Source organism: Ictidomys tridecemlineatus, chromosome 7, assembly GCF_052094955.1.
Source record: "Ictidomys tridecemlineatus isolate mIctTri1 chromosome 7, mIctTri1.hap1, whole genome shotgun sequence".
Classification (NCBI taxonomy): domain Eukaryota; kingdom Metazoa; phylum Chordata; class Mammalia; order Rodentia; family Sciuridae; genus Ictidomys; species Ictidomys tridecemlineatus.
The window spans coordinates 190,829,905-190,856,446 of record NC_135483.1 but is presented as its reverse complement, the minus strand read 5'-3'; the positions used below and the strand labels follow the sequence as shown (position 1 = coordinate 190,856,446).

General features: G+C 34.4%; 2 protein-coding genes across 2 annotated transcripts in view; one reads left to right on the top strand and one right to left on the bottom strand.

The window, feature by feature from the left end:
- Psmd1 (proteasome 26S subunit, non-ATPase 1) overlaps nt 1-26,542 on the bottom strand; it is a 90,212-nt gene that overhangs the window by 31,505 nt on the left and 32,165 nt on the right. The gene's annotated exons all lie outside the window — the stretch shown is intronic.
- On the top strand, nt 9,005-25,718 carry Htr2b (5-hydroxytryptamine receptor 2B). Its single transcript, XM_005326441.4, has 4 exons — nt 9,005-9,290; nt 10,129-10,825; nt 20,441-20,641; nt 24,532-25,718. Exons 2-4 carry the CDS (start codon nt 10,477-10,479, stop codon nt 25,422-25,424), a joined length of 1,443 nt encoding a protein of 480 aa, XP_005326498.2. The 5' UTR covers nt 9,005-9,290; nt 10,129-10,476; the 3' UTR covers nt 25,425-25,718.

Sequence of the window (26,542 nt, the reverse complement as noted above, 5' to 3'; positions counted from 1 at the left end):
ATCTATATTCCAATTCTAGTACCATCATTTATTAGTAGGGTAACAAGCACTAAACCTCTAATCCTTAAACAGAAAGATGGTTAAATTTAGAAATCCAACTTTCACATTTCAACTTTTTAGGGAGGTAACTGGTTTAATCATCAGAATATCTGCTCCATTTTATGCAGGCTGAGGAGAGCTGGTGGTGATAGACTAAAACATTATGCTGTAATCAATGAAATGCAAATATACAGCCAGAATTTGGCTTTGGATCAGAACAAGGAATTTTGTTATAGCTCCTTAAAACAAAACAAAACAAAAAAGATAGAGCAATTCATGGCCAAAGAGTCTTTCAAAACAATATAAAATCGAAAGATGGCTAAATTTAAAAATCCAACTTTCACATTTCAACTTTTTAGGGAGGTAATGGCACACAAAAACCAACTTGGCCCTTGGCTGCAGCAGGAACAAGCTATTCCAGGGCAAATTTACTCACAGGAAAGAATTTACTTAAAAGTTTACTTAGAATTTCATTTCCTTTATAATTTTCACTTGCTAAGAAAAGTATTATATTGAAACTGGGTATGGTGGCACATAATTTTGGAGGCCAAGTTTGAAGCTAACTTGGGCAACTGTGAGACCCTGTCTCAAAATAAAAATTAAAGAAAAGCGCTGGGAGTAACACACACGTACACACTTACACTGAGACTATATAAAATATCCTAATACTATTCTTTTTTTTTTTTTTATTGTTGGTCGTTCAAAACATTACACAGTTCTTAATACATCATCTTTCACAGTTTGACTCAAGTGGGTTATGAACTCCCAACTTTACCCCGTATACAGATTGCTGTTTCACATCAATTCTAATACTATTCTTAAACCAACCAAAAAATTCAAGTTCTTTTCTTTAGAAGAAAAATTACCCAAAAGACAATAGAACTTGGATTTGGACTTTATTTTCCAAAAGACACCAACAATTTCATGAAAATTTAGAAAAGTTTTGCCTGGAAACATAAATACTAGAGCTTAATGTAGAGCTTTACCTAGCTGGATGCAATAAAGATTAAAACAGGTTTTGAAGGCAATAAACTCAAAGGTGTATATTAAAGAAACTGTCAGCTTCTCAGTCTAATAACAGTTCCAATTTTTGACACATTCCTTAGAAAAAACAAGTTTTAAGATAAGAAATGACATATTATTTAATAGATTAGGTTAGACATTCACTTTCTTCAAGAATACAATAAAATCATAATATTCTTATATGTTTATTTTAGTGTTTCACCAGGCAGCTCTAAAAGGACAAAGAAATCTTTCTAAGCAATGACTGGAATGCAAACATTCACTGAAAGCAAAACTTGTGCACATTCATCTTTATGCTTATATACACACACAGACATATGATATATGTATAAAGCTTTTCAATTAACAGTTAATAAAAAGAAGCAGACCTATGTGTACTGCCAGCCTTGCCCCTTAATACATAAACTAACAAAAAAATGGTGAGAGAAAAATGGAAACTGAATATGATCAAGCTTCCTGATCCAATTATTAGTTTACAGGAAAGAGAATACGTTAAACTACACATAGAAATGCAATCACTGAAATCTATATTGTGGGAAATTAAGCAGGAATAATGGCCTGGTTTCTTCAAGAAATAAAATGCAAGGAGAAAAAAAAAAAAGAAAAAGAAGAAACAAGGAAAGGAAGAGAAAAGGAAAAGAGGGTAAAGCAAGAGAAGGAAAATCAGAGATTAAGGACACTAAATCTTAGAAATAGTCCATTAGGCATTCTTTTAGTTATTTTAGATAATTCTGACACTCCCTAAATCTCAGCTTTTCTACATAAACACCGGACTCTCATGATGTCACAAAATATTCCTCTGGTTTATTATAATACCCTTGGATAAGCGTTTATTAACAAAGTATTTAAATGACTAATCTCTGATCAACAATAAGAGCTCATTTCTATGTTTCCATGAACATATTTACAAAAACAAATGCCTAGGGGCTGGGGTTGTGACTCAGTGGTAGAGCACTTGCTTAGCACATGTGAGGCACTGGAGTTTGGTCTCAGCACCACATGAAATAAATAAGTTGCCAGGCTGATGTGTGCCTGTAATCCCAGAGCTTTGGAGGCTGAGGCAGGAGGATCAAGAGTTCAAAGCTAGCCTCAGCAAAAGTGAGGTGCTAAGCAATTCAGTGAGACCCTGTTCTAAATAAAATACAAAATAGGGTTAAGAACGTGGCTCAGTGGTTGAGTGCCCCCTTGAGTTCAATCCCTGGTATCCACCACCCAAATTAAATAAGTAAATAAATAAAATAAAGGTATCATGTCCATCTATAACTAAAAATATTTTTTAAAAAAACTGTCTAGGGCTAGGGATGTAGCCCTAGAAGAGTGGAAGAGTGCTTGCCTATTATTCATGAGGTCCTGAGTTCAATCCCCAACACTGAAAATAAATAAATAAAACTAAAATAAATGTCTAGAAATGGTCAAGACAGAAAAAACAGTGGATTTTATTTTAAGGAGGGATAGATGGAGAAGAAGGAAATCAGTCCTTGAGAAATCATTTCACATACATTTGATACACTGAATTTAAAAGCATATTTACCCAATTATAAATTTATTAGATGTATGTATTTTCAACAATGGAGCTACATGTTGAGAATTTCAGGAACTTTTCTTGTTCTATTTTATTCTTTGACTAGTTTATAAAGTTTATAATGATAAATAATGTAATTACAAGTAAAAGGGTGGTGACATTTTTTTGTGTGTGTTTATTACAAGACATGCATAAAATCATTTTCAAAAGAACAACTGAAAAATAAAACAATTTTCTTTACCAAATATGTTTTGTCCCACATGAATTCGTATCCTAAGCTATTATTACTTATAAGGTTTTACTTATGAATGTAATATTTACTGACTACACATCAAACGTAACATACCACAAGGAGAGAGAAAAGCAAACCACACTGTGCCATAAATCTTACAAATGTAGCATATTATCTTTTAATATTCTTCCATCTTCCTGGACTTCAGCAAACCAAAAATTAGGATAGTATTAGGCAAACTTTCAGTACATTTCCAAAAAGATTAATTATTTTCAGGTGCTGTGAAAATGGGGAGGAGAGGTCTCAAAATGAGAAGAAAGCAGATTTGCTACTTCCACCATGATAAAAAAATATGGTTCTTAAAAATCTTTTGTGTAGTGCTGGGGATTAAACCTAGGGCTTTATGCATTCGAGGCAAGCACTCTACCAACTGAGCTATATCCCCAGCCCAGTTCTAATAAATCTTACAATGCATTCCTAGACATAGAGAAATCTATGATATTAAAAAAATTATTGCATCATTAATATATTTTCCCCATTTCTTTTTTTTTTTTTAATATTTATTTTTTAGTTCTTGGCGGACACAACATCTTTGTTGGTATGTGGTGCTGAGGATCGAACCCGGGCCGCACGTATGCCAGCCAAGCGCGCTACCGCCTGAGCCACTTTCCCAGCCCCTATTTTCCCCATTTCTAATAATCAAACCAAGAAGTCATCAATTTCTTTCAGTTATACTAAAAACTTTATTGCTTTTTCCTTGATTTTATAATAATGGTCCCAAATATACTTTGCTACTCAGAAAAGTTCAATTCATTCCTGATATTTAAGTGTTCTGATGACAGAAGTCCACTTCCAAAAGTTGATTGTTAAAGAAGTGCAGGGTTTTGAGCAAATCTACACCTAAAGACATTTGGGTACTTCATGATCATCAACTATAATTCCAGCTATAAAAATTCCTTTGATGAAAGGAAATCACCATTGCACAACAGCAGGCTGGTAGTGCATTGGAGACGACAACCTGCACTACAGGGATAGGTTACTACTGCCAGAGAGACTAGCACAAACCTTATTCTCTAGAATGTGGTTAGTTTGGCCTTCAGCACAATGGCTTGACTTTGCTTCACCTTACTCAGCTTTCCCAAGACCACACTGGCCTTGGAGGCTGCATTTGCCATAACATTTAAAGGCAAAGGTACTGGCTACAGCAGCCTGGGAAACGAGATTGAGAAAGGAGGTGTGTGGGGTGCCAAGGGCATACCAGCAATATTGAGAATGCCACATATGTGGCCAAGATATATGCTCAGGAAAGGCTTAACTTTCACCTTAGGCTCTGCATAAGCAGCAGGGGAAGGCTAAGGCAGACTGGCAAATGACTTGCTCCAATTCTGGGTTGATATGTAAAGACTGGGTGAGTGATTCTTGTTATCAAGATGTCTAAGGAATCTGTCAAAACACCAGCCCACCACTAAGCTAACAGAACATGGACTACAGTGGCCATACATGACAAAGAATACAGGTTTTATAAAAATACTTTAGGAAAGTCATTAAACAGCAGTGCATAAGTACCGATAACAAAAGAGAGAATCTTTCCTGAATTGTCACATTTTAATGTTCACGATGTCCAATTTTCAACACAAAATTCTGAGGTGTGTGAAGAAATAAGAAAATACTGCCCATTCATAGCAGAAAAAGGAATCAACAGAAATTGTTCCTGAAGAAGCCCAAGCATTGGATCTAAGTCAACTATCTAAAAATATTCAAAGAGCTGAAAGAAAGCAGGGGTAAATAACTAAAGAAAATGAGAGAACAATGTAACACCAAATACAAAATTTCCAATAAAGAGAGAGAAATTACAAAAAAAAAAAGATCAAGCCGGGTGCTGTGGACCACACTTGTAATACCAGTGTCTGGGGAGGCTGAGGCAAGAGGATCACAAGTTCAAAGCCAGCCTCAGCAACTTAGTGAGCCCCTAACCAACTCAGTGAGACCCTGTCTCTAAATAAAATATTAAAAAGGGCTGGGAATGTGGCTCAGTGGTTAAGTGTCCCTGGGTTCAAGCCCCAGTACCAAAAAGATGAAACTAATTCTGAATCTTAAAGTCCAATAAACTTGACAAATTCACTAGAGTGGGTTCAACAGCAAAACTAACAGAAGAAAAAGGCAGTAAATTTGCAGATAGGTTGAAATTATTCAGTCTGAGAAACAGAAAGGAAAAAAAAAAAAAAAAAGAACAGAGCCTAACAGACTCAAGGGATACCATCAAGTACACCAGAAATAAGCATAAAGAGTCTCAGAGGGAGAAGAGATAATCGTTGCGCAGCATAATTAGAGTGGTTAGAGCACCAATGAGAAGGAGATTTTTTTTAAAAAAATATTTTTTCAGTTTTCATGGACACAATATCTTTATTTTGTTTATTTATGTGCTACTGAGGATCGAACCCAGTGCCTCCCAGGTGTGACATGAGTGCTCTGCCACTGAGACACAACCCCAGCCTGAGAAGGAGATATATAAACAAAGAAAAGAAGGCAGCGAGGAAGCGAGTCTACCACTGAGCCACACCCCCAGCCTATTATCAAAGTACATGTCCACCCTTCAATTTGTTACACTAATCTGGAATATGCAGAGAAACAAACTTGTTAGAAGTGTCAACAAATTTATATGGTTTTTCCGTAGAAGTGTGCTGAGTGAATGAAATAGCTCACGAAAAGCCCCAGAGTGGATGCTTGGCATGTTTAGGGAGCAGCAAGGAGGCCAAAGGTTTGAGGGTAGTGCAGAAGGGAAAGAGCAATTGGTAAAGAAGGGTTATAGCATGTAGGATTTTATAGGTCAGGAATTTTTGGCTTTTATTTTTTGAGTAAAAAGAAGAGTCAATTAGGGGATTCTGAGAAACAGAATGCTGTTACCTGACTTGTTTAAAAAGGGCCATTTTGGCTTCCATATTAAAAATAGAGGGTGGTAAAGGTAGAAGGAAGACCACTTGAGAGGATACTTTAGAAACTCAGTCAAGACACAATGGTGACGTGGATAAGGTGGTAGTAGAGGTGAGGGAAAGAGTTTGAATTTGGTATACATTTTTAAGGTAGAATCAACAGAATTTCCTGATGAATAAAACACAGGATGTAAGAGAAAGAGACTCAAAGGATGCAACTGCCATTAACCGACATAAAGATATTGTGAGAAGAGCAAACCTGGAAGGGAAGAGCTGAAGTTCAGTTTTGGATATTTTGAGTCTGTGATGTTATTTAGACATCTAAGGGAAATACTGAGTATTCCATTAAGCCCCAGGCTTTCAATTTTGCAAATAGTTTAGTAAAATTGACACAGGTGCATTAAAACAGATTAGAAATCATAATCTAGAGCTTACATGTTATATTAATTGATATTATGTTGTTGTTATACTATTATGTAATTACATTATATATTATACACTGTATTTGAGTTTTTAAGGTGTTCCACATCTGGGACCATGGTAGAAAATGGGTTAAACATTAAGTGAAAGGTAGGTCTGGGCTACAGTTACAAATTTGGGAGTTTCAGTAGATGGTACCTGAAGCTGTAAAAGTAGATATCACTAAGTGCAGACAGAAAGAAAAAGTGATCCAAAAGTAAGTACCAAAGGAACTCCAACACTAAGAGGTTGAGGAGATAAACAAAACGAGCAAAGACAACTATGAAGAAACTGCCCATGAGGTCAGAAGAGGAAATGCCCAACTGGGATATGATAAACACAGAGCAGGTTATGTCATCTTTCTACACATGCAAAAATTAAAGCTCAGAGAAATTAAGAAAGTTTGTCTAAATCTCCTAACTCTTAGACAGGCTGCTTGTCCCATTTCATGACTACAGATTTAAGTCACTGGTATGAAAATAGCTCTAGGAGTGTTCTTCAACGAGTTTATGGAAACTATAAAAGTGACTGAAAATAGGAAGATGAAAATCAACTGAGGACAGGAACCTGGGGTGGTAGGTAATCTACATATTAAGGGAATGTAACAAAAGAGTCAGAAAAAAATTCGAAAGATAAAAGAACCAGGAGAGTGTGTCTTTGAAGCCAAAAGAAGATAAAGATTAGGTTGGGTTTGTAGCTCAGTAGAAGAGCACTTGTCTCACATTTGTGAGGCACTGGGTTCAATCCTCAGCACCACATAAAAACAAAGATATAAAAAAGAAAGGGCTGGGGATGTGGCTCAACCGGTAGTGCGCTCTCCTGGAATGCACGGGGCCCTGGGTTCGATCCTCAGCACCACATAAAAATAAAATAAAGATGTTGTGTCCACCGAAAACTAAAAAATAAATATTAAAAAATTCTCTCTCTCTTAAAGAAAAAGAAGAAGAAAAAAAGAAGATCAAGTTTTTTTGTTTGTTTTTTGTTTTGTGGTGCTGGGGACTGAACCCAGGGCCTTGTGCATAGGAGGCAAGTACTCTACCAAATGAGATATATATATATATATATCCCTATCCCTGAAGTTGAAGTTTTAAAAACTGATCAGTCAACAAATGCTGAACAGTGCATATCATCAACTAATGTAAGTGACTTTGCAAGAGTTGTTTTGTGGATAAAACTGTATTTTAAGAGTTAAAGACTATGTGTGTGGTAAAAAACAGAAGAAGACAGGCAATTCTTCAACAATGGTTGGTGATGAAGCACTCTACCACTGAGCCACACCCCTAGCCTATTATCAAAGCACATGTCCACCCTTCAATTTGTTACACTAATCTGGAATATGCAGAGAAACATACTTGTTAGAATTGTCAATAAATTTATCAATGAACATTCTTTTGTACCATTCAGATTTATTTCCAAAATGTTACATTCCTTAAAGGGTTTGGGAGAAACAAATGTATGTATATGGACAGTATGTAAAAATACTTAAGAATATGGACTCACAGGTTATCTTCTACTTAAAGTGCATGGGGTTGTTAAAGAGCACAGGTTTAGTTATTTGCCAACTCATCTATTCTTCTATATATATACTTACTTGCTTTCTGACTTTCAGCTATGTTTCTGATAAACTTGAGACTACCAAATAAGTGGCTGTTCTAACTAGTTTTGTTCCTTAGTCATTAAACCAATTTAAAAATGCAAAAAGTGGGCTGGGGTTGTGGCTTGGGCTGGGATTGTGGCTTGGGCTGGGGTTGTGGCTCAGCGGTAGAGCACTCGCCTCGCACGTGTGAGGCACTGGGTTCGATCCTTGGCACCACATAAAAATAAATAAAATAAAGGTATAAAAAAAATGCAAAAAGCAACAAAGGCTTTCATACAGGTCTTTTCATTGGATATAATGGTGCTGCTATTTCCAATCTGACGTTATTTTCTTTTGCAGACCACTACCTGCCTGCATAAGCAGATACCAAATTATGATTCAGAGTAAAGCAGTGTTTAAAAATATTTTGTATTCCTGAATAGAAGTTCTATCACATTAAAATCCATCTGATTGCTCATGAGTATTATTTCATTTGTTTTCATCTAGTATTCTGAACAAATATTTTTTTCTAAAATGAATTTTAAAATATACTGAATTTAAAAAATACTGAATAAAACTGAAGTTCTCAGAACTGAAATAAACTAAATATATTCCAATGGCTTTCAATACAAGAGTAAAAAATTCAAGCAGCAAAAGGGCACAAATGTCATCGCTGATCTAGAAATAAATAAATAATTTAAAAATCTGAGTGTTCTATGATTTTAAAAATGCTAATATACAGTTTGGAAAAGCTTAAGAGCATACTATTAAGATCTACATAACAATTTTCTGAAATAAAGCAAAAATGTATCATTACATATAATACTTTCCCCAATGTGAAATCTGTGAGAGAAAAGCTGCCAATGAACCAACTCTCCAAACCAGAGGCTATTTAAAAAAGAGCAGTGACAAAGTTTCTGCTAAAACCTATGTATACATGTGGAATTCAGATCTTTCTGTGCTCTTCTATATAAGGCTGCAGCCAGAGCAAATTAAATGTGTTCCAAGCAAAGGCATAAGAGCTGGATAAGAATCGTGTTTCACTGCTAGAAATGAGAACTGTGGAAAACACTATAAGGCTAACAGGATAGAATATGCATAAAATAAAAGCTCTAGAATCTTTAGATTTTTTTCTCCAATGAGGAAACAGCCCAGGCTTAATCCTAAATAAAACTATCTTAAGCTAAAATAACAGAGTTTATTACAGTCCCCCAAATTATCAGAGCTCTTCAGAATATTACTTGAATAAGGGTTATGAACTGGGTCACACGCTTAACTGGCAGCTTTATGAATTACAATGAATGTTGCCATGCTCTAAAAATGAATGTATCAGAGAGGAAATAACCTCCCTGGCATGCTTACAGCTATGCAACACGCTTGTTTCACTGCCTGCAAGCTCCAGGGCTAGAGGCTCAAAATAAGTCAATGGGAGGAGGATTTCAGTCACAGCAACAATCGCTGAACAGATGCAACGACAACACACTTGGGAAAGTCACAAGCAAATGAGAGGTACGTATTTACAGATAAATAGATTTATCTAAGGGATTTTGTTGTTTTTTTACTTAATCTTTAAGAACTCTACTTCCATAATCTTTTATTTATATTCAGTGGTTTAAGGACCAAAATGAAAAATTTACTTATGTTAAAGGGGAGATTTTTAATATGGGATTTGTAAATATAATGAACAAATATCTTAATCATGGTCTTAGCCTCCCTTCTTAAGGAACTAGGAAGGTTAAGGAAAAAATTAGTACTTAAAACACAACAAAAAGAACTGGTTGAAGTTCGGCAAATCTAATGATTAAATTAAAAAATACCTCCTGAAGCAGCATGCTGTGAAAGATAAAATTTTTTGGATCCTATTAATATTTTTCTCTTCTAACGAAAGGGATTCCAAAATGCTTATAAAAAATGGCATTTAAATCAGCACTAAGATAAACCCAATAAGACAACTCAATTGCATGTAAGGATTCTAGCTGATAAATCATTTATTTTGACTTTATGTAGGCTTAATCTTCCTAGGTGGGTGGCTAGCGTGTAACATAACTTTGACTAAAGTTCTATTCAAAACTATTTAGTGCTTTGACTTTTTAAAAATTCTTTTTAAAGTACAGGTCAGGAAACACCTAGCTTTTTATTATACGCCACTGAAAAAATAATGTATCTCTCCCCTATCATTAACTTTGAGGCAAGTCAGGAATTTAATATTTTTTATGGGAACTAATTGCATTGTCACAATAGCACAATGGGCCTATTGAGAAGGGAGGGCCTAGTTGCTATGTTCAAGCGTTTCTACTGCTTTTTGGAAATAAATAATTCAACTTATATATCTATATCTTATATTTAGGGGCATCTCTCTGGAAATCAAGTTCAAATATAACTCTACAACTGCAGCAAAAATACAAAAAATGAAAGAAACCAATACTGTATTTTCTCTCGGCTACTGGTATCTTTCACTGAGCCTTCTAAAATCTAAGCTCTAGGAAACACTAAAAATTTGAGATCTTAATTACAAGCATGGACAGATGTGTGTATACTTTCATCTTAACAGAACTTCAACTTGTTTTTAAAAGGAAGGAGTCAACTTTGGCATGGATCGTTTGGCATAGGTACGACACCTTAAAGTAGTTGACCAGCTTAGCTACTGACCATGCTGACTAGTGTTCAAATGGATTGAATCAGAGAAAAATGGTGAATGGCTCTCTCTTATAGAATGTCTGAACAAAGCAGAATTCCTGAGCATGTTCTGCAGAGTTTATTGGATCACTTAATCTCTTCTAACCAGTCTGGATTACAGACAGAATCAATACCAGAGGAAATGAAACAGATTGTTGAAGAACAAGGAAATAAACTGCGCTGGGCAGCTCTTCTGATACTAGTGGTGATAATCCCCACAATTGGTGGAAACATCCTTGTTATTCTCGCTGTTTCACTGGAGAAGAAGCTACAGTATGCTACCAATTACTTTCTAATGTCCTTGGCGGTGGCTGACTTGCTGGTTGGACTATTTGTGATGCCAATTGCCCTCTTGACAATAATGTTTGGTAAGTATTTCACTTTGTTCCACACATCAAACCACTTTGACATACTGTTAGAAAAATGGACAGTCATTTTATCCTTATTTTCCTTAAAATAAAAGATGGACTTGGACTACTTAAGGAAATGGCTCAGGGTGTCCCAAGAAATGATCCATCTGTTTCATTTTTTATGATATCTGACCATTTGTGTTCTTGATAGATTTCTAAGTTAATAAAGTAAGTGGACCAAAGCCTGAGTTATTGCGATAATAACATAGTTTGATACTGAAATCTTTCCTATAATAAAAAAGATAATTACATTATAATAGACATAATAGTTTTTGATTTATGCTTATCATCTTTAGTCATAAAATCTGGGTGAACACAAATAATTCTGTTGATGAATTATGAAGGCTCCTACCTCAGAGACAGCATTAAAAGGATTTAACTTAGTCAACACTGGCAAAACTGATATTCCATTCATAAACTGCTTAAGAAAAATGTTATATATAGCTGATATGGCTTCTAAGAATTATATTTACTTACGTAGTGCAGAAAAACATTTCAAGTTATAGAAGGAAAATTTAAGCTAGAATGTACTAATTTATTAAATTAGATGGTAAAGAAAAACTTCTATTTCAACTATTTTTATGAGAATTAATAAAAAGATATCTAAAATTAAGTACTTGATGCCCCAAATATTATAAGGTAATGACGGGTTTAAACTTAGTATTGTAAATTAACACTTATCCAGGCTTTAAAGTAAATCAAGAAAATTCTGTTGCAGGACAAGCAACAATGAATAAGGTTCTATTGCCTTAATCAGATTCTTATATCATTAGCATTTTCTTTCTTTTTTTAAAAAAATATTTTTAGCTGAGGATGGACACAATGCCTTTTTTTAAAAAATTTATTTATATGTGGTTCTGAGGACCAAACCCAGTTGCCTCACACGTGCGAGGCAAGCAAGTACTCTACATGACCCAGTCCCTCATTAGTATTTTCTATATATCCCCCTCTTCTATAAATTTGTAAACTTTGGAATAATCTACTGCTTTATGTAACCATGAAAAATAATTAAGAAATCCTACTCTAATGGAGAACCTAAAGCAATCTTAATTCTGGAAAATTTAAAATAAATAAAGTACTTAGGATTATATAAACATATATATGTGTATTTGGTAAAGACTGCACAGGCAAAGGATTTAAGCTTACATGTCCATAATTATAATAGTAGCTTCAAGATATTAACCAAGATATTAACGGTGCTTTACTGGACACTCAGAAAATGTCAAAATGCTTATTTCAGGCTACCATGAAAGTTAATAGATATGTTAAATAAATGAGATATGCAGAAGTGACTTTTGACTTTATAACAAAGTTCCACAATATGAAAGTGAGCTAACAAAGAAAAGTTAACAGATAATCCATATATTCTATATGATAATAACATAGTAAAAATTTAAGTTTTAAATCTAAAAATTTGGTGCTCACCATATTTTTAGCAGTAAGTTAGCAGAAAAACCAAACACACTTTAACATATCTCAAAACATTTTAAAAACATGTTGAATATCTTTCTATTTGTCTCAACTAATTAAGATATATATTTTAATAGTATTTCATTTTTTCAAAGTGTTTGCTAATTTTTAGCTACAAAAGTTCCAAACACTTTTACTATCAGCAATTAGTTTTACAGTGAGTGGATCTAGTAGATATTTTTAAAAGTGAACTCCAGGAAACTTAAAAACTATTTTTAAAATTATTGTATTAATTCAACCCAACTCTATTACCAAGAGAAAGCGTATGAGGAGGACTGGTGTAGCTCAGTGGCAGAGTGCTGGCCTAGTATGTGTGAGGCTCTGTGCTCCATCCCCAGCACGGCCAACAAAATATAAGGAAATGCAAGCAGTCCTCTAAAAGCTTCCAAGGATGCATTCGTAAATTAGAAATTATACGTACCAACAGGGACCTGATTTCAAAAAATAAGATCTTTTAATTTTTTTTTTTCAAATAGGATATGAGTATAGCCTTTCATACACTGATGAATACTAAAACTTTCTAAACTAATGCATTTACAAAAATGTGTGATAACTTTAAAAGGCAGAAGTAGATCTTATAGTATATTTTTCTCTCCAGAACTTTCCCAATCTACCAACAAGTGTCCCTAGTTTTATAAGCATGAAAGATTAATTGCCACTGTGAGCAATTTTAGCTATCTGAGGGAAATTTAATGAAGAAACTTTAAACCAGATGGTATTCTAATAAAATTATGCCTAAAAAAAAAAAAAAAAGTTTTAAAAAAATGTGGTTTTTGTGTCCTTATACTGAGGGATATTTTACTTAACCACCAATTTGTATAATATTTAGTTACATACTTTTTGAGTTTCTATTTTACCAAGATTATGACAACTTTGGCACAACTCTGTCTTTCAAACAGGTAATGCTAGATTAATTTTTCTTTAATTTCTTCCCAAGAACACTAGTTTCTATCTTTATAACTCTAGTTTTTAATTGTTTGTCCATAATACCTAAAAACTGTGGTCACAACTTAGTAGCTTATAACATAAAGCCTAAAAATACCTATGTTAGAAATACTTGGGCAGCAAAAAAAAACAAAAAAACTCCCCAAAACCCCCCAAACAGAATAACCTGTGCAGATATGAAAAAAGAATGCTCACATTTAAGAACTTCTCAAAACTTTTCCTTCTCTTATCAAGTAAATGACTTAAAATATGAAGGGAAAAATACAGCACTTATCCACTTGTTACTTAATAAAACTTAAGTTTTAATCCATGCCTCATGATCAGTTGCAACAGTATCTATGGAACAGCTGAAAGGCTGTGTATAAAATGGTTGAAAGATGGGCTTCTAAAGCAATACCCTAGCTTTCCTGTGCTGACCAAGACAAACCATTTAATATCTTATTAGTTCCATCAACTTGTCTGTAAAATGAGTGTGCAGAATTTTACACTGCAGATAGAGACTGTTATGTAGCCTACTACCAATCACTAATAATTGGTGGGTATTAGCAGAGCATGCCAATTAAATGTGATTAAGATGAAAATCTAACCAGAGATGATGAAAAAAAAGAGTCAATTGTTAATTTAAACAATGAAATGCTACTCTGCCCAATTCTGAAGTAGGAGAACAAAGCAACTAAAATCACTTCTTTTTGTAAGTGAAATTTTATAAAGCTAAGAAAAAATGTTCATTAAGTATTAAATTACTTCACACATTATCATATTAGACATCTAACCCCTAGATGTCACATATACTCAGATACCTTAGCAGAAAAGCATCAATGGAACAAAACAGAAGCTTTGTAACAATAATATAAGCACTCCTTTCTAGAAGACAGAGAAACATTAGACTTTCTGAGATTTAAAAAAACATGCATATTGAAAACTGTCCTTTTAAAACAAAAGTTATTTAGAAATGCCTGCTCTAATAAATTCAAGTAAACCATGTACCTCTGTGAACTCTTTAGACACAGACGTTTTGGAATGGCTTTTAAAATAGTCTTTTAAATCCTCAAAAGAGAAATGTTTTATGCCCCAGATTAAAAGATTGATACTAATTATTTCTTAATTATTTCCTGGCTTTCCAATCTAAAAATCTGCCCAAAGGTTATGCAGAATTCAGATAAAATGAGTATATCTCATAATGACAGAGTTTTTGATTTAAAAATATCATTTTTAAAAAATATTTATTTATTTATTTTTTTAGTTGTAGATGGACATAATGTCTTTGTTTCATTTTTATGTGGTGCTGAGGTTTGAGCCCAGTGCCTCAAGTGTGCTAGGCAAGCACTCTACCACTGAGCCACAACCCCATCCCCAATCACGGTTCTATTCTAATTAAAAAAATTTTTTTTTAGTTGTATATGGACACAATATCTTTTTATGTATTTATTTTTATGTGGTGTTGAGAATTGAACCCAGTGCCTCACAGGTGGGAAGCAAGTGCTCTACCACTTAGCTAAGGTCCCAGCCCTTTTCATTCTGATTTAAAAGAAAGCAAAACAACAAGAATATACCCCCCCTCAAACAAACAAAAAATCCAGACCCGGCCAATTGTGATACATATAGATTATTTATGTTTCTGTGAGATCACAAATAGCAGTTAGAATTCAACCTTAGTAAAAGGCATACCTTCATGACAAATTTAATTGAAAATTAAAGTTAAGGGCTGGGGACGTGGCTCAAGCGGTAGCGCGCTTGCCTGGCATGCGTGCGGCCCGGGTTTGATCCTCAGCACCACATACAAATAAAGATGTTGTGTCCCCTGAGAACTAAAAAATAAATATTAAAAATTCTCTCTCTCTCTCTCTCTCTCTCCTCTCTCTCAAAAAAAAAAAAAAGAAAGAAAAGAAAATTAAAGTTAAAACAAAAACACACATCCTCATCCTGTTCCCCACTCCGAGCCAGCTCAGTTTTAAGTTCAATTAGATGCACTGTACTTGCTACAACAAGCAGAAAGACAAATATTTTATACTAATGATGCAGCTTGTTGTTTCTGAGTGGAGATGTTTTCATAGTTGGGTTATTTCACTAGTTTCTGTCAAATAGCAGTTATAACAGTTAATATTCATTGAGTGTTTTCTTTATGCCACATTGTTCTAAATACTTCACATGTATTATCGCAATGAATCTCAACCCTAAAAATCCTTTGAAGCAATCCTATTAAGCAGGTATTATTTTCCTCATTTTACAGAGGTCATAGGAACAAAGGGATAATCAATTTGTTCAAGATCACAAAATAAGTGGCATAGATATGACATGAACCTAGGAGGACTGAGTCTAGAATTCACACTCAGCCTCTATTAATCTACTTTCTCAAACACAAATGAGAAATTCTACTAGTCAAAACTGTCACTATTTAGCAAACAAAGCTAGCAATTATATCTTAACTCCATCTAACAAGAGTGCTAAAGAATTTTGGTCAAGGGATAAGGCAGAACTCAGTATTTTTTTTTCAGGTAGTTATATTTCATATTAGGTATAGAATATTCATGTCTCAACAAAAACTTATAGAAATCCTTGAGACCTCTCTTCTTTTCTGAAGAAAGAATTAGACCTAGACCCATGCCTATGAAGTTGATGGACCTTGTCTGGGAGACAAACAGATACTTAAGTATCTAAGTGACTACGTATGGTGGTATTCAAAACATATAGTTTTCGATTTAAATGACAAAATATGTGTGCTAATATTAATTAATTAATTAATTAGCTGTCTACAATCTAAGACCCATCTAAGACTTGTTTCGCTTCTTTAATAGCTGTTCCTATAATAGTTAGCCTATAATTACTTCAGGCATCCACAGAAATGTTATCTTTTAAACCTTACTGAAATTAATTTCTCTGAGTTCATTTAATTCAGAGGCAGGGGGAAGGACACAGAACATGGAGTTTTTCAGAGAAATCACAGGCTTCCTTTTATGTGACACCAAATACTATATAATTTAAATATTTTCTTCTTTTTTAGTTTTTATGCGAGTCAAATTTAGAGCCTCAGAACAGCAATATTTAGTCTATGTACCTGGTAACTTATTTCCCTTAGACTCACTCTTAGATACATTTTTCGTTTTCTTTTAATTTAAATCTGTGATGGTTTCACTTGGTTATCTCAAATTTTAAGCAATGTTCAAGTCTTTTTGGAAATGAGTTGGACTTAATACATTAAACAAATAAATACAACCATAAATCCTTAAGACAAATTAAAATTTCTAAGAAAAATAAGTTTATAATAAACTATGTCATTATACCAATTTACCCTTTATTCAGTTTTTCTTTGACCTTGAGTCCTCCAAATTAATTACTAACTGAAAAACAATTTTAGAATAAAAGTTTCTGACCCAGTAAAAGTCTTTACAAAATAAGAGTAGTAAGTAGTAAGGTTATAAAGAACACTTTCATTTTTCATTTTTAGTTACCTCAGTCTATTAAACAATTACAAAAGCCTTTTTTGGTTTTTATTGCAGTGCTACAGATAGAACCTAGGGTTCATCTATTCCTCCCATGCTCCCCCTCCCTATCCCACTATGAATCAGCCTCCTTATATCAGAGAAAACATTCAGCAGTTTTTTGGGGGGATTGGCTAACTTCACTTAACATTATCTTCTCCAACGCCATACATCTACCTGCAAATGCCATGGGTGGGAGGGGAATGGAGGTGGGGCAGAGGTTAGCAAGGATGGTGGAATGTGATGGACATCATTATCCAAAGTACATGTATGAAGACACAAATTGGTGTGAACATACTTTATATACAACCAGAGATGTGAAAAACTGTGCTGTATATGTGTAATAAGAATTATAATGTACCCTGCTATCATTTATTTTTAAAAAATCAATTAAAAAAAGAAAAAAAGAGATAAAACCCAGGGCCTTTCTCATCCTAGGCAAGCACTCTATCACTTTATCAAGTTCCCTTTTTGTGCTTTTCATAAAAGATTTCTATAATTTCTATCAATAATGCAGTTAACTATTAGTTTTATGTTAGTTTCATTAGTATTTCATTAAACTTGGAATTTTAAAGATCTCTCTCTAGTCTTAAAAACCCAGAGTCTCATTCTTTCTTAAAGAAAATTCAATATCCCATGTGAATATTTTTTACTGCTTACAATAAGAAAACACTAATAAAATTCCAATGATCTGCATATACTTCAGTTATGCTTCAAATTTGGAATTTTTAAATAAGTCCATCCTATTCAAGAGTGAGGCTAACAAGGCTTCATAAGCTTAATTAAATCAGCACCCAAAACTTTCCTTCTTATCCACAATTAGGAATATGTGGGTCAGACAGTTATATTCCAAAGACATGTACATTTTATGAGTTCTTTCATTTTCTAGACCTTAATCTTCAAAAATATAGTCCATGCTGGGCACAGTGGCACATACCTGTAATTCCAGGGACTCAGAAGGCTAAGGGAGAAGGACTATAAGTTTGAGGCCAGCCTCAACAACTTATATCAAAATAAAAAATAAAAAGGGCTGAGAATGCAGCTCAGTGGTAAAGTGCCTCTGGGTTTAATCCCCAGTATAAGAAAAAAAAATATATATATATATAGTCCATAATTAGAATAGCTAATACCAAATTGGAATTATTAGGAAACCATTTTAAGAGATGATAGAGAATGAACATATGATCAAGGATACAGCACAATAATTTTCTGCCTTTTTAATTATAACTATGACCAAAATCTCTGATTATAGCTCTTGAGTATATAGGCTGGGGGTGTAGCTCAGGGGTAGAGTGCCTGCCTGGGATATGTGAAGCCCTGGATTCTTTCCCAGCACTGCATTAAAAAAAAAAAAAGGACTTGAGGATTTTTTGTTATTTCCTCCTTGGAGCCCTAAATCGAGAACTTCAGATCAGCTCAGCTTAGAATGTATCTATATCTATATCCTCACCTCAGTTTTCATTACAAAACTCAATTGTAGGTGATTTTTTGCATTCTACTTAGACTGTTAGTTTGCTTTTAAGGTTAGGTCAAAGAATGCACTGCTGCATTTGTCCAAGGTCTTCTCCCACTGCTGTCAGAAAATCTGAATGCTATGGCTGAGAAAGGAGAAAAGTGCCTGGGTTCTCTATGAACAGTTTTCTCTGCTATACTTAATTTCTTTGTTTATTTTGAGAGGCTTCCTATAGATTTCTAAGAGGCTTTCTGAGTACCTATCCTACACCAGCAAAGCCAGATGCATCTTCTAAGACAGACACAACCTCTCCTAGAAAGTCATTTGTAAACTGTACTTTTGCATACAAATCATCTGGGGATCTGATTTAACTGAAGAGTCTGACACAGTATGTTTGGGATGAGACCCAAGAGCTTGCATTTTTAGTAAATTCCCAGATGATGATCTGAAGAGCACACACTGAGTAGTAAGGTTATAAAGAGCACTTTCAATTAACATTTAGGGTTTTGATAAAGAATTGTCTTTCCTTCCCCACACCCATATTCAAAGGCTTAATTGCACCTGAATGTACTCATCTGCAAAATCGGTGATACATCCAGGCTCAATGAATCTACAATTTACCACTTCCATGCCTTTCCACCCACAATCCAACAGGTGAAGTAGGAAACGCTCATTTATAATAATATACTTAATAATTTACTTAATAGCATGAATGATGCTTCAATTTCTTTTTAAGTTGTTGCTGAACATGGAACCAAGTACCAAGCAATCACTTATTCTTTTTAAATAAAATTCATACTGATTTTGTTATTTTGGTCCTTAGAAGAAATATTTTAATATTCCTATACCAACTCTGGAAACAGAAGACACCAAAAGTGAGCTTTTTTTGTCAAGTCTCCAAATATTTTTCACTGAAATTCTACTTGACTCTTGAAAATACCATATTCAAGTCTATCTAAAAACTCTTTCCCTCAAGTACAGCGTCTTGTTGTTGTTGTTTTGGTTTGGGAGTCTAATCTTTCTCTATTACTAAGCTCTTTAATTTTAAAAAGTTCGGGGGGTGGAGAGTGTAGCTCAGTGGTAGAGCACTTGCCTAGCATGCACAAGGCCCTGTTCAATCCCCTGCACCAAAAAACAAAAAGACAATTCACAAGTGAAAAATCTCCTGGTGCCCAGTAATCCTGAAACTCCTGAGATGAGTATCTTGGTCTTTGTTTAATTATCCCTATCACTTCCTGTCAAAGTTAGATACACTTGGAATAACCAGGACAAGAAAAGTAGTTTACATTTTGCCAGTGGCCATACAACAATCAAACCATAAAAGAGGCATAGATAATCTCATATGCAAGACATCTGTTTTCTACACTAAAATCTATGTATATATGTTAAGTGTATATTTGTAAAATGAATTCTAACTGAAATATTGTAGGGACATCCTAAAATAAATTTTTGTCATTTTGAAACTGTAAACATGTACACAGTGGGTGTATGTATAATACATAATGCATTAAATCTGAACATGTACAGATATTTGTGGAAGTAAATTTACTGAAAAACTATGAAGACTATTTAATATCACTTTCAATTTTTTTAAAAAATATTTCTATGTGGAACGAATGTGAATCTGCAATATGTATTTGGGGTAAAAATGGGAGTTCAAGAGCTTTGTAATGTTTTGAACAACTAATAATAAAAAAATATTTCTAAAGTGCTTAAAACTATATTAACTATACAATAAATGTTTTAGGACTATGCTTCAGGTTATTGCCAGAATTGAGTGAAAATGCCAGGCCTTAAGGAGACTCCCATTTGGATAGGCTTTTTGCCTACTCCATGGTAAATTGTTTTCTTTTTTTAATACAATACCAACTGAAAAATAAATTTTTATTTGTATAGTAAGGCTAAGTTCCAGTTGCAATGTGTAAATTTTTAAAAGGTCACAAATGGAACTGACAAGAGAGCAAAATCATAAAATGCTAACTGCTACTGACTTAGAGAGTCTTAATTATTACATAAGATAGCAAATGTATTTAAAAGCGTCCATCTATAGAAATAATGTATTTAATATTATCTTCACAATCTGAATTAAACATTATCTTGTAGTGGTTACATCAAAATTTCAGGTTAATAAACAAAAAAAGCTAAAAAATATGTATTACTTAAAAAAAGAAACTATAAATTGAAGTTGCCATTCTTATAGAAAAATTCTGTTTTTCTTTCTTTCAGAGGCTATGTGGCCCCTCCCACTAGTTCTGTGTCCTGCCTGGTTATTTCTTGATGTTCTCTTTTCAACTGCATCCATCATGCATCTCTGTGCCATTTCAGTGGATCGTTACATAGCCATCAAAAAGCCAATCCAGGCCAATCAATATAACTCCAGAGCTACCACGTTTATCAAGATTACAGTGGTGTGGTTAATTTCAATAGGTATGTGGGGAATACCAGGGTACGGGTGGCATCTACAGCCTTTGGTTCCTTTCAGCTAGGAGAATGCCAGGTTTGGTAGGCCCAGAAACTCAGCATGAGAAGTCAAGGCAGACTACTGATGTCCCAACACAAGGTGCTTCTGTCATTCCATTCATCATGTAGTGTCTAAACCGTACAGAAACTGAGGAAGTAGCAAAGTGTTCATCTCTTAATGATGTGCAAGAAGGCTGAGTCTTCATATTTGTCAACATGTCATTAAGACCTAGCTAGTAAAGGCATCCCATAATTTCATTTTTTGTTATCTTGATGTGATTATCTTACATCACATCTAAGAAGATGAATAGGAAAAGAGAAAAAAAAAACAACTCAAACATTTTACAAGCAGGTATCAGAGCATAAATTCATCTTAGAAGCCAACATTTCAATATATATATATAGATTAGAGGCATCTAAATGTCTGCATTAGTGTTTTAAATGTTTCAATGTTTTTAGATTAAAATAATGTTTACCTAATGTTCAGAAATGACTTGTAGAGAGAAGTCACATCTCTTCTAAACTATTATGATTCTGTGCTTATCTTTAATGCTTAAAGATAGCTCCTATAATGGACTATCTTGGCATGAAGTACAGCACTCAAAGCTCTTTAAGTTAATTAGAAAAACAAGCAGATTTGCAACAAACACAATGATCTGACCAGCGGACTCACCCTTCCTAGAAAAATATCTTAGAAGAGGGAAAAATTTAAAGAGACACAATACTAAAAGGAAGGTAAAAAAAAAAATTACTTCTCTGTAATCAGAGTAAGAACATATGCAAAAAACCAATAAGTAAGACACTGAAATTGACATACATATTCCTGAAATAATGGTACTAAAGCCAAACATCTTGAAAAATTTGCAGATAAAATCAAGGCATGCTACTGCTGTGGCATGGGAAGAAAGCAGGGTTAAGGAAAAGTCTATTCAGAACAGAGAGATTTGCAAGCATCAAGAAAAGGCCAGTTTAAGGGGCAGAGGCTGATGGACAGAGCAGAACAGCAACTCTATAGACCCCCCCCAAAAAAAAAGCTAGAGAAAGAGAAGGGGAGATAATGGGTGTTAAATAACAAACTTTGAAGTGTGTAGTCATTCATTTCAAATGATCTTAAAAAAAAAAAAAAGCTCACTTCAATGAGTGAGGAGGAAAGAATGTGAGTGAGGTTTGTGTGTTGGGATAAAGGGGAGGAGGGAGTAAACAGAAGCAAAGGAAAAAGGGAAGCGGGTCCTTAGTGAAGAATTAAAATATTTGACACTGAAATATGATCAAACCGGTGTGATAAACAACCTGTTGGTTAGAAATAGTATCTAAATAAAGTCAGGATAATATGAAATTTATAAATTGATCAAATTTCAACTGAGTGTCTATAATATGCTATGTAATAAGAATACACAGAAATAGGAATCCCTACATTCAAGAAAAGCATATACATAAACAAAATACAAAGTGATAAAGTAAAGAAAAAGGAAGACTCCAGGTTTATGGACTTGGAAAGGATGTTAGAACCTGTCTTCCTTTTATAGATACAAAAAGAGAAACCTAAAATTTTAAATAGTTGGCTTAAGGATTTTTATAGCAGCAAGGCCAAGACCAATGCTCCTTTTGCTTCATCACCCTCTTCCTTATAGAACCAATCACAATTTAGTAACTGTAAAAAAAGAAAATGGGATGACAGGGTAAGTTCAGTTTTAAAATTCTACAAAATGATGAAGAGAGCTCACTTTCTTCTTTTGAATTTATAGTTATCCTAGTGCTATGGGTTGAACATGTCTCCCAAAGTTCACTTGTTGGAAGTTTAATCTTAACAATGTTGAAGAGATGAGGTCATGACGGCTCTGCCTTTATGAACCATTAAAGCCATTAAGGGAATGGGTTCATCCTTATAAAGGATGAGTTTGGGCCTCTCTCTTGTTCTCTCTCTCCCCCATGTGATACCTTCCACCATGTTATGATGCAGCAAGAAGATCCTGATCAGAAGCAGTCCCTGGATCTTGGACTTCTTAATCTCCAGAACTGTGAGCCAAATAAACTTCTTTTCATTATAAATTATCCAGTCTGTGGCATTCTGTTATAACAGCATAAAATGAACTAAAACACCTAAGTAACACCTAGAAACAGTAAGTATAAAAGAGGGTAAGGGTATACAAAGTGCCAGTGAAAACTCAAAAGTTATTGATCAAGAAGCTGGACAGGAAGGTAATGTAAGCCTTGATGGGGGTGCTACTGGAATGTGAAAAGAGAGTTTAGGCAGACTATTCACTAAGATAATGTAAAGAGAAGCTGTCCAGCAAGAAGCATAGAAGAATAAGAAGGAACAGATTGGAGCTCATGATTTTTGATATGGGATTATTTCAAGAGAACTCCTGGATACCTGCAGGAGTACAAATAATAAGAGTCGAGTTCAAGATATAAAATTAAGTGTTAGAAGAGTGATCAATGGAATGAAGTCATGCAAGATGATGGCAAGTGAGCAAGAGAGAGGAAAACTACAGCAAGGCACTAAAACCTTTGAGAGAGATGGACAAATGTCCGGGAGAGGCTACTCAATGACCAGGATGGAAAAAAGAGTGGTATAAATTGATTTAATAGACTTCAAAAGGGAAGAGTTTGGAGGGGAGAAGGAATACTAGAGTAACGACCCTGAAGCAACAGAGGAGAATAGGAGTCAGCAGACTTTTTCTTAAAAGGTCAAGAAGTCTGTACCTTCAGGCATGCAGGTACCATGTGGTTTCTTTCACAGTTACTCTCTGGTTGTACCACAAAAGCAGCCATAAACAATACGCTAATAATGGGTATGGCTGTGTTCCAATAAAACTTTTACAAAAACAGAATGTGAGCCAATTTTTAAAGCCACAGTAGGTTGACCCAAGATTCTGTACACTTATCCTATTCTAAGGAAATCTTGTTCTGGTGGTGAACATGAGGAAAAGCAGAGACTGTAGCTGTATCCACTAGAAAGGGTTTGAGGAAAATATTCCTGTCAAGGGCTCATTAGCTATCATTAAAATGGTATGCAGATAATGAAGTGCTTTTGAATTCACACAACACAAGGCAAAAGATGAATTAATTCAGACATTTTTAAAAATATCCACTTCAAGGGGAAAGTATTTAGTCTAACCCTTGCACTATTAATTTTCCAATAAGCTACTTCACTAAGAAACAGCACATTTAAATACTTACTTCTTGGTATTTAAAATATTAAGAAATTCACATGAGGTACCTTTCATTCATGTCTATTAGAAAAACTCTAAATCTTGAAGTAAATTTCACAATTCACATTCTCTCAAATTAAGTACCATTTTTTAAAAAGAAAAGTTAAGTTTTCCATAAGAAGTTAAAAGGAAAGGATTAAAAGACAAAGATTAAACTTCCTATTAAATGAACCTCAAAGATAATAAGTAAAATAGATACCTACTGAGAATTAAGACACTAAACAGCTAGCTGTCTGAAGGCTCTTTAGATTATCTATACTGAATATTAAAATAAAAGCAGTTTCTCTTCTGAATTTCTTTTCCTTAACCTGAGATAGATCAAAACTAAAAAACAGCTTATAAAAACACAGAACAAATAAAGACATTCCCTACTTTATCATGGACATATTATAGCTTTAGGGAAGCTCTCACTATAAACCTAATATCACTAACCAACCTCTTTGTTTAAAAATGGCAGACTTGCTTATTTAGGTTCTGTCAAAAGTTCCACTGATACAATGCCTTGACAGATTCTACACTGTGCGTCCAGGAATTACAATGCACTAACCAGCATAAAGTTACTAGGATAAAACCTGAAGGGACCTAAATCTAAGTGTTACAATTTATAAAATGACTCAATTTATCTCATTTCCTCTTCCATAGGCATTGCCATTCCAGTACCCATTAAAGGCATAGACACTGATTTGCATAACCCAAACAATATTACCTGTGAGCTGACTAAGGAACGTTTTGGCAATTTCATGCTCTTTGGCTCAATGGCTGCCTTCTTCACACCTCTTGGGATCATGATTGTCACCTACTTTCTTACTATCCAAGCGTTACAGAGGAAAGCTTATTGGGTCAAAAACAAGCCACCTCAACGCCTAACATGGCTGACTGTGTCCACAGTTTTCCAAAGGGATGAAACACCTTGCTCATCACCTGAAAAGGTGGCAATGTTGTATGGTTCTCGTCAAGACAAGACTGTGCCCAACTCAAGTGAAGAAACACTTATGCGACGAATGTCCACAGTTGGAAAAAAGTCAGCACAAACAATTTCCAATGAACAAAGAGCTTCGAAGGTCCTTGGAATTGTGTTTTTCCTTTTTTTGCTCATGTGGTGTCCCTTTTTTATTACAAATATTACTTTAGCTTTGTGTGATTCCTGTAACCAAACTACTCTTAAAATGCTCCTGGAGATATTTGTATGGATTGGCTACATTTCTTCAGGGGTAAATCCTCTTGTCTACACCCTCTTCAATAAGACATTTCGGGATGCATTTGGCCGATACATCACCTGTAATTACAGGGCTACAAAGTCTGTAAAAACTCTGCGAAAATGCTCTGGTAAACTCTACTTCCAGAATGCAATGGCAGAGAACTCTAAATTTTTCATGAAACATGGAATTCGAAATGGGATTAGTCCTGCCATGTACCAGAGCCCAGTGAGGCTCCGAAGTTCCACCATTCAGTCTTCATCAATCATTCTACTGGATACACTCCTCCTCACTGAAAATGAAGGTGACAAAACTGAAGAGCAAGTCAGTTATGTATAGCAGAACTGACAGAGTTTTCACCTGACATAATGACAAGCAAGGTGATGAATAAGATGTAAGTTCACCAAGAATTAGATAACGAAGAATTTTATGTCATATATTAAATCAATTATTTGAACTAAGAATTAAGTATTAAGATTATCTAATTTTCCTTATTTGGGCAAAATTATTCCATTAAAAAATGATCTTGTATAGCTACAAATGAAAATAATCCAGCACTCTGGTTAAATGTGGTTTTCAAAGGAAATAAAATTAAATAAGTCAATAAAGTTCAGGCTTTAAAAAAAATGTCAATTTAACATTTTATTTGGTTCCTAAGAGTAAGCAAAGTTGTGCTAAGAATGAAACAGAACAAACAAACATAGCCTTGCCTTCAAGGTCTTAAAGCAAAAGCCAACAGGAACAAGAGCTAAAGATAAGTATATAAAATGATGATCCTATCTGTTAAATCACTGTAGTATGCATCTAATCAGAACTGGGTCAACTGGAAGAGGAGGAGAAAGCAAATTAAAGTGGACTTGGGTATCTGAATCACGTTATGCTTCTTGAAAGTATTAATGAACACACACAAACTGGAAGCATGGAATCTCAATCTGGAGACTTAACAGTAAGTGAGCTTATAAAACTGAGATCACTCTGCCTGTGTTTGCCCAATGATGCAGTTGAACTTCTGACCCAAAATCTTTTCATTGATCCTTTCCAGTCCACTTACTGAATAGCAGATTTAATTTAGAAATGATATTAATTTATTTGAGTCTCAGTTTTCTCATCTACATTTTGTGCAGTACTCAGGAGGATAAGATGAATAAATAGTAGACACTCAGTAAATGGTAGCCAATTCAATCTATTTACTTTTTTTTATGCTACCTATAAATGGTAAACAAATTTAGGCTGAGTAGATCAACAGTGAAAACAGTCCTTGCCTTAGCTTTTCCATTTAAAGCTGATCCATACTTATGTCTCAGCCCACAGCTCCATCACTTACTCAGTTTAGGATAATGACTTCAAGAAACGTGTTGACCATGGAGAACCTCAGCATTAGTCAACCAGGCATATACTGTCCCAGTGACAGAATCCTTTCCTAGAACATGAATCTAATACACAGATCTTGATCTGTT

What these genes read in the sequence shown, in the direction of transcription:
- Htr2b (XM_005326441.4), top strand. Translation starts at nt 10,477, where the DNA reads ATGGCTCTCTCTTATAGAATGTCTGAACAAAGCAGAATTCCTGAGCAT. An exon ending in CCTCTTGACAATAATGTTTG is followed by an intron (nt 10,826 to 20,440) that starts GTAAGTATTTCA and finishes TCTTTCTTTCAG; the next exon opens with AGGCTATGTGGCCCCTCCCA. An exon ending in GGTGTGGTTAATTTCAATAG is followed by an intron (nt 20,642 to 24,531) that starts GTATGTGGGGAA and finishes CCTCTTCCATAG; the next exon opens with GCATTGCCATTCCAGTACCC.